Source organism: Nicotiana tabacum, chromosome 9 (genome assembly GCF_000715075.1).
Source record: "Nicotiana tabacum cultivar K326 chromosome 9, ASM71507v2, whole genome shotgun sequence".
NCBI classification, from domain to species: Eukaryota; Viridiplantae; Streptophyta; class Magnoliopsida; order Solanales; family Solanaceae; genus Nicotiana; species Nicotiana tabacum.
In genome coordinates, this window is record NC_134088.1 from 104,163,616 (window position 1) to 104,172,745 (window position 9,130).

Genomic DNA, 9,130 nt, shown 5'->3' on the forward strand with positions numbered 1-9,130 from the left:
CGAGCTTTGCAGGCGGCTTGGTGGGAGTAGCAACTTTCGGGCTCTCCAAAATGAGCTAAAGAAGAAGGATGACGAATTGGTGAAGGTCATCGAAAAATGTAGTCAGCTTGAGGGGGCGTTAAAGGATAAGGAAGAGGAGCTCGAGGTGAGAAGGGGAGTCGAGCCCCAATGCGCCAACCTTCAAGCCCAAGTGAGCTCGTTGCGGGCAATGCTTGAAGAAAGTCTAATCAAGGCGTATGTTCTGGGTGGTGAGCTCGCCTAAAGGATAGCGGACTTAGAGAAGTCGGAATCGGACTGGTTGGCGGCTTTGAGGTAGGTAGAGGCATCAAAGGCCATAATTCGCGTTCTTCGTTCAGAGCGAGCGAGTGATTTGGAGACGGCGAGGCTCAGAGATGAGTGACTTGATTGAGTGATTGTTTTGTAACAAAAAAAAATAGTTTAGTGATCTTTATGACACTTAAGTAAAGTTAATAATTTTTTCGTTATAAAAAATAGTTTAAGGACTTCAGTGTAATAAATTTTAAGTTGAGGGACCATAAGAAATTATGAAGAACATTGAGTTAAATTAAGAAGAGAAAACTATAAAAACAGAGGTGTGTTTTGAAAATTTAATGGTGGGAGGAAGATGGACTACAGTTTAGCAGCACTGAAATTGCTGTGCTCGCAACTAAAAGATGCCAAAGAAACCGTCACCCAAAAATCCAACGCTGCTTTCACTCTTGAAGGCATTCTCTTTCAACGCGCATGGCTCCAGGTTCTCATAACTCCTCCTTCTTCCTCCCCCTTTCCCCCTTTTTTCCCGTTTAATAATCCTCCATTTGCTTTGTTTTCCCAATTTTAATTGCAGGGTATTTTGGTTTCAACACCTACAGCAGATTCCTCCGGCCGATTCCTACTAGATGATGGCACTGGGGTCATTGAACTCCTACTCACTGGCGACTTCCTCAATCTTTCTATGGAAATAGGTCAGTCATTTTGTTTACGGGAAATTATACATACCTCCCTTGGGGTTTTAAATATTACACAAACTTCCCACAATGATAATACTACTAATAATTATGCCTATAGGATACTTCAATATCCATGTTGCTCCATTTAGATTTTAGGCCCCTCTCTTTTTTCTTTTTTCGGGTATACTATTATTTTTTATTTTCTCCATTTTTGTGTAAAAAGGCTATAGGTTAATCTATTTAATATTTTCATATGGCTCAATAATTTCCTGCTCTATTTTTCAGCTTGAGTTTCATTATCATTTTTGTAGTTACTTTTGTAAATGTGGAGAAGTTATTTGAGAAATGTTGAATGGGTGGATGACAAGATTAGATTTTTGTTCTCTCTTTTTTTTTGGGGTGGGGGTGGGGGGTTGTAATTGTGGAGTCCAGCCTAGTTGATGTGCTCCTGAACTGCTCCACTGGGTACATGCTACCTCGCACTCGCACAGATATGCCGTAATTATGCTCGCCTAGGCTTAGGCAAAGGGGAAGAAATCACTTTTGATGACAAGATTAGGTTTTTAATCTAGAAAAATAAAGTTAATGCACAAAGGGCTACTTATTTCACTTATAAAATAAAGATTAAAATGAAGTTCCATGTAATATTTGAATCATGGGAACTCTATGATACTGGCTGAAAGCTTAAGGGAGTATGTGTCATCATCCCTTGTTATTGCTCTTGCTGTTATTATATATTTTTCGTAGTCTTGGTATCCGGGTCAGCTTACGTGCACCTCGACTAATTTCACGGGATACCTGCTACCTACCACCGGCAACAGGTAACTCTGTCCACCAAGGCTTGAACAGATGAGAATAAATCACCTGGTATTTCTTGTCTCCCTTGGAATTTGAACTTGAGATCTCATGGTTCTCAACCCATCTCATTGACCATTAAGCCACACCCTTGGGTGCGTTATTACTCTTCCTATTATTTTTATAGTGTTTTTCTGCTGTTTAAAATCTGTACTTCTGCTTGCCTTCTTCTTGAACAGGAAAGTATATTATGGTTGTTGGAGGATATTTTGTCCGGAAAGGAGGCCTCCCGTTTATTAAGGTAAGATAAACCTTTCCCTTCAAGTAAATGACCACTTCATTCATGTTAATTTAGGATTTTTCTTGTGTTCGCTTGCTTTAGTGTGGTGGAACATTTTGTTCCAGCTTATTGAAGGTATCGTTTCTTTGACTGCATCAAATTGATCAAACCCGTAAAACTACTAATTGCATTGTTGTTTTTGAGGGTTTGATTGCCCAACTACCAATAAAATCTTTTCCCTCTCTTCTAAATCCGTCTCCATTCTACTGTGAAAGGAAGTTATGCATTGGGTTTAATGCTCCCAGAGTCCTTAATCCTGATGTCTAATGCTGAACATTTTATTAGTTTACTACTACAATATCAAGATTTACTCGTGCTCTAAACCATAGCAGTTAAGGCTGCTTGCTTAGCATGGGTAGGAATCTATAAAAGTAATGGTTGAGAAGAGTAGGTACTGATGAGAAAGAGTTACAGTTGAAGAAGATGTAGCTTTTGTCACCATTATGCTTCTTTAACGTTTGAACCAATCTCACGTAGTGGAATGTTGATCTTCAACCATATCAGCAGCCTTCTGGAGTCATTAGTCAAATCGCAATCGCATACAAACTAAGCTTTTGTAATTGGTCTATCAAATCTTGACCTTCCATTAACTGCAAATAGTATTTTAGTCTTTCAATCATATTTCATTTTTATGCCTGAACTCAAGCTCTACAAGAAGGAAGCTGAAACAACCTAATGTATTGCACTTGTTAAATTTCCATCTTCCTAGGCTTTTTGTCTCAGTTGTTTAAGCTATTCAGGATCAAAACAAAAGGACTTGTATCGTGTTTCTCCCTTGCATAATTCAGCAGAGTATGATATATCTTCCAGCTTAGCATATTCATCATTGGGATACTCTACGTTTTTGTACTGGAGGACCTCTGGAGTTATTCTCCTGATAGGACTGAGGGACTTTGGTAAGTAGCCTCAGGAACTTCCATTTCAAGAGTCCAAAAACTATGTGGCTCCAGTCCCATCAAGCATGCAATATTTCATAAATAGGCCAAGCCAAAATCCTCCAAATTTAAATGCTGTAACCTGAATGTTAAAAATTACCGCTGTTCAAGAATAAAGCACGGATTATTTTTAGCTAGTAGCATCCCAAGCAGTTTATTATTTCTTAATCCAAAGTTACTGAAAATAATAGCGGACAACCTAAAGGTGGTCAACAAAATGCATGTTAAATATTTTTTCTTCTATCTTAAATCTTGTTTGTTCAGCTTAGATTTGTTTGATTGAAAACTCTGAGACAGATATTTGCCAACCTAAAGGTGGTCAACAAAATGCATGTTAAAAATTACCGCTGTTCAAGAATAATGTTTGATTGGCATATTATTTGCCAAGTTTAGGAGAACAAGTTTTATTCTCACTCATTGCAGCAGATTGTTATGTCTGGCTGTATAGCATTGATATGAACATAATCACATATAAAAGCAAACATTGGGGAAAATGGTTAAAAGCCGATGAAGTAATAACTATAGTGTTTTTGAAAGAGAGAAGAGGTATTCTGAGCTCATCGATCATAGGTCTTCTGGCAGTATAGATCAATTTTAGAAGCATTATTTTTCATTATACATGGGCTGAACTTGCACTTGGGTGAAACACTAGTTGTCTTTGTTAGAATTGATAGAAAAGGAGTCCAGCCGTTTTCAGACCATTTTAACTCAACCTGTTCTGGCCTGTCAATATATCACCCCCGTGTGTAAAACGCTTGAAGAAGCATTCGTTCTGCAATATGATGGGAGGCCATTTTTTCTGTAGACATTCCTATTAAGGTAGAATATTAGCAGTGTACAAACTAGATCACCAAATAAACCTATTAGACAACAAGTAAGACTGCTCACTCAGCATATTAGAAGTTTGTACAGCAATGAAAATATACATTAGCTGGGGAGTGAGGTGTTATAGTGGGAGATTGTACACCTTCTGGCTCCTTGACCTTATCGGAATGTAGTATTTCCTCACCTTTCCGCACCAAGGAAGAGCAGACAAATGATCGACCTACCATTGAAAAATTATCAGCTGAGCTTGGTGCTTTCTTGGTGATTTTACACCTAGTGAAACATCTGAAAACCGACTGTTTTTAGAGGATCATCACTTGTAATCAATCTGAAAAACAAGTCTATTTGATTAATCAATGTGTATTCCGAAAATCTATTGCTTTATTAAGGTCACCATGTCTCTTGTTTCAGTTGAACCTTTTTATAAGATATTTCTAAGCATCTTCTCCATTTCAGGTCCATAAAATTGTTGACCTTTCTCGAGTTCCTGATCGAGAAGCAATGTGGTACCTAGAAGTTGTTGAGGCATTTAAACTCTTCTACCAACTACCTCCATTTGAAGACTAATTGAAGAGTGAAAAGGCAGCAGGAAAAGAAGAACTGAGGTAGGTTTAAGGAGATATATGAGCTTGTATGACAGTACCAAATGGAGTTCAAGTCTGACAAAATTTTGTTATACCCCATCTGGATTTTTTAAAATTAAATTAACTTAATATGTTAGTAACCTTATGGGGGCAGTAATGTTGTTGTCTTGTATCTAACTTTTATGTTGATATTTTCTGATTTTAGTTTAACCAGAATTTGAGACGGAGGGAGTAATGTTATTGTGTTATTATCGATTTGTTTTTCTACTTGGAGTACAACAACAAACCTAGTGTAGTCCTACAAACGGTGTCTTGGGAAGGTAGATTGTATACAAAATTTACCCCTACTTGGAGTAATTACTAAATTAGAGATGAATTTATAAGTAGTGTGCCATTTTTGTAACCTCCACAAATTGCAATTTTAACTTCCACAATTATCTTTTTTATGTCGTGCTACTTATGAGATTTTGCATTTGGTGAATTTTGCATTTGGTGTTGTTTCGCGTTCATTAAAGTAGGTGAAAATTAGGGAGATCGAAATTTCCAATAGGGTTAGAAAAACACTACATTCAACTTGCTTAAACTTAATGGATAATTTACAGTACACAAAGTGATTCGATCATCACTATTATTAAAAAAGAAAAAGAAAATGAGGGAAATACAATAAAAATCTATCTAGTGATATGGGCAACAAAAGATTCCATTTCCTTGTGAGCTGCCCCACCATCCATCACTGACAATTTCACAGCTTCCTTCAACTCTGTAGCTCTCTTTTTCATCTCCTCTCCCTCCGACGACGCCATTAAAGTTTTCACAACTTTCTCAATTGTCTCCGCCGGCACCACTTCATTTCTCTTCTCCCACACTCTCACCGAAATTCCAATTTTCAGTCCTTTAGTTATCAATAAAGCATTCCTCGGCTGATCAGAATGCATTGGCCATGCCGCTATTGGCACTCCCATTGAAATACTTTCCATGCACGAATTCCACCCGCAATGACTCATGAATCCACTTGTCGCCACGTGTCCCAAAATCTCCAATTGTGGTGCCCAATCTCTTATAACAATTCCTCTTTCTGCTACCCTTTCTTCATACCCTTCAGGTAATTGACATTTCCGTACATCTCCAGAAAATATGTCTCCTTTATCCGCATCCCGTAGTACCCAAATGAATCTCTGCTCGCTCTGTTCCAACCCTTTCGCCAGCTCTTTGATTTCTTCTTCGGACAGCGAAGTTGTAGATCCGAATGAAACAAAAATCACTGAGTTCTCAGTTTGTTTGTCGAGCCATTCCAGTGAATAATGGCGACGTTTTTCAGCATCAGGTGTTGGAATTGGAATCTCCACAGGATTGAATGGACCAAGAGCCCAATGTTTAAAATCCTTAACGTACGTTTTTTCAATAAGATCTAAATACAATTGTTCAATGACTCGAGACGTACTGAAAATATTCCCAACACCAAAAACCCTAGCTTGTAGTTGCTTCTTTGCGAATTCTTCCAATTCAGGAGAGTTGCAACCTTCGAGAGAAGGAATTTGTTTGAGTACAACTTCAGCTTCAGAAGGTACAGGTGGTCTAGCTGCATCCCAAATGTAAGAAAATATAAGAAAAGCAGAGACAGTGTGAAAACAGTAGCACTCAGTATTAGGAATTTTAGGAACATCCTGAACAATCCAGGAAGTGAGAAAATCGTGCAAAACCACTACTTTTCTAGCCTTAGAAGACAGGTTATTTACGAGCTCTGCCACTGGCTCGCGTAGTTGGAGCGAGGAGTTAAACGCAGGGACAAGTTGAGAAGGGAATTTGATGGAAGCATCAGGATTAGGAGGAGGGACATCAAATGAAACTGAGAATTCGGAGAAATTAAGGTTCGGGGTGTTAAGTGGGTCCCAGCCACGAGCACGAGACTGAGCCTGGCGGACGTGCGCGACGGTGCTGACGTAGTAAACGGGGATGTTGTGGGCGGAGGCGAGGCGGCGGGCGAGCTCGAGGAATTGGTGGAGATGGCCTTGAGCTGGAAGAGGAACCATAACTACAATTACACTATGTTGAGTTGCATTTGCTGCATGGTTTGTGGTTGCCATTTTGTGGAAAGAAAACTGTGAATGGAAAGAAAGAAGGGCAAAATCAGAAATATATGGGCAACTTTCAGGTTGCTCAAGCGGAGTAATTTATGATGCCAACTCTTGGAGTTTTCTCGAGTGAAATGATGTTGTACTATTGCTAGTTATTTTCAGGTCGATGGAATTAAATAGGAGTAATAAATTTGGGAGTAAAGTTTTCACATTTATAAAGACTAGGAATCCAAGACTTGTCAACTTGTAACGTATCGATGCTTGATTGTGCTTTGGGAGATTTGCAAAAGTAACTTATGGGTGGACTAACAATAATAACATATTCCGAGTAATTCCATAATTGGGGTTTGATCGTACTCCTACCTTGTGAAGGGAGAGATATTAGTTTCTGATAGACACTCGGTTTAAAAAAAAGTATAAAATACAATAATTTTGAAAAAGAAATACGGTAGTGAAAAAGTTATAGAAAGAGAAGCAGTAACACCAACCAGAAAAATAAGGATAACCGAAGCAAAATAAATAACAAATAGTAACAATTGTCTAAGAATAGAAAATACGAGAATAGTACTATTACTTCCTTTATGGAAAAGAAATACAGGTATGACAAATAAAAACGTTCGGCTACGTACTAACTTGCTATCCTAATCCTCGACATCTATGTTTTTCTATTAAAGATCATATACTCGATAAGCTGAATAAATATTTCGCAAGTTATGCCGGGAGGAGGCGGAGCATAACTTTAGTATAAATTGATTAAAACATTTGAATGTATTGTTCAATTGTTCATAAATTATGACATGACTTGTTACTATTCTTATCCCTCCTATTTTGTTAAATTATTCATAAATTTTACGGAATTGACAAAAATTTGCGTGTGCTGTTCCATAGTAGACAAATTTTGTGGGAGTGGAAGGACATTAATGGAGGCTATGCAAAAGTCCAAAATCTTTAATTAGAGCTCTAACACCATTCTGTTTCCATCTTTCCACACTGTCCTTAGAAAGGTCCGAAAACACATGCCGGGATTTCGTCGATTTTGAAGCACATTAATTTAGCCATTGGATATAGATTTAATTGAACTTCAAAAAAAAATAATTAAATTATATTAAAAAATAATTTTTAAAAATTGAAATTATATTTGGATATACATTTTATTGATAGAAAAATTGAAGTTTTGTGAGGGGTAGAAAAACTTTCACCCAAAAATTATCTAAATCAGTTTTTCGGAACTTGAAAATTTTTGAATTTTTTTTTCTTAAATTTTAATAATATTTTATAAACAAACAATGTTTTCAAATAAAATTTAAAAAAATAAAGCCAAAATTTATTGCAGGAGCTAAATTTCTGAAAGATGAAAATTTTAATGGGAAATTTTAAAAGAATCAGGAATCCTTATGTTTTGTAGCTTACGGAGGAGAGAAAAGGAAAAAGTTATGTCGCTGGGTTTATATTGCAAGTTTAATACTTCACAATTTATGAGTTATACTGTGCAAATTTATACTAGTGGGATCAATAAATATCGGATATCAAATGATTATTGAAAAAAGAGAGAAAAAGTAGGTGGTACAGGGAACTTATGTGCTTCGGACAAAATTATAAACATAAACTAGCTACACGTGTAGTCTGACTTCAGTTTTTGCAAAAACTTAATTCAAATAAATGCTACTTGAAAAACGTTTCTAATTTTTTTTCTAAAAACTGGAAAGCACATCGTGAGTAATTTTTTATTGTAAAAAGATAGTAAGCCGGAAATAGTTCTGGATCCCTCTGAACTCTGAACTTCGCAACTTTTCTAAATTTTGCAATTTTATAGCCTCGACCCCCGAACGTGATAATCCATGAGAGTGTGACACATGTGCCGCCACATGAATTTTTTGTTTTCTTACTATAAAATATATATTTTTATCTTTTTAAAGTCCACCAACTATTTAAATTATTTTTTTCGTGCCAAAATCTGCATAAGTTTTTTTAAAACAACATTATTTTGACTATAATTTTTTATTTGGCTAAAGATAATAATATTTAATAAGTTACTTTTACATATTTGATCAGGAAAAGAAGGAATACATAGTTATAAGATATTATCATTGCATCTAAAGAAAAAAAATAAGATATGTTGTTGGAACTCCATATATGTCAAATTTTTCAGCTAAGAATAGTAAAATTCTGACTAAATATTTGCGAATTTTATTACTTTGTCTAAATCTTCTTTTTATTTGGCTAGAATAAATGGAGTTTCAACTAACTTTTGTAGATTTGGACCGGGAAAAAAAAGAGATAAGAACTACATAGTTGAAATATACATTCATTGTATTTTAAAAAAATATAATTGGGAAAAATATGCAATGTAGATTAAGAAGAAACAATGAGAAATACAATTGGAATAAATAAATTATTATATTTGATTATGTAAAAATTAATATTTAAAAAATACCCCATTTGAAAGTTAATTTTTCGATTTTTTCACCCTCTCATGCATCTAAAAGAGAGTGTATTCACGCCCTTTGCCATATCAGCATCTAGGAGGGTTAAGACTATCAAATTTTCTAGTTTACAGGGTATTAAAGATCACGTGAAGTTTAAGGGGAACTAAACAAAAATTGTCAAGTCTAGGGAGTCTACATTT

General features: G+C 36.1%; 2 protein-coding genes across 2 annotated transcripts; one reads left to right on the plus strand and one right to left on the minus strand.

Annotated features, from left to right (window-relative positions):
• Positions 1-600: 600 nt before the first annotated feature.
• LOC107815609 (uncharacterized) lies at positions 601-4,686 on the plus strand. Its single transcript, XM_016641218.2, has 4 exons — positions 601-754; positions 848-965; positions 1,985-2,046; positions 4,302-4,686. The coding sequence occupies exons 1-4, from the start codon at positions 626-628 to the stop codon at positions 4,410-4,412; spliced, it is 420 nt and encodes a 139-aa protein (XP_016496704.1). The 5' UTR covers positions 601-625; the 3' UTR covers positions 4,413-4,686.
• Positions 4,687-4,969: 283 nt separating this feature from the next.
• LOC107815610 (zeatin O-glucosyltransferase-like) lies at positions 4,970-6,683 on the minus strand. Its single transcript, XM_016641219.2, has one exon. It carries the CDS (start codon positions 6,511-6,513, stop codon positions 5,101-5,103), a length of 1,413 nt encoding a protein of 470 aa, XP_016496705.1. The 5' UTR covers positions 6,514-6,683; the 3' UTR covers positions 4,970-5,100.
• Between the last annotated feature and the right edge of the window lie 2,447 nt (positions 6,684-9,130).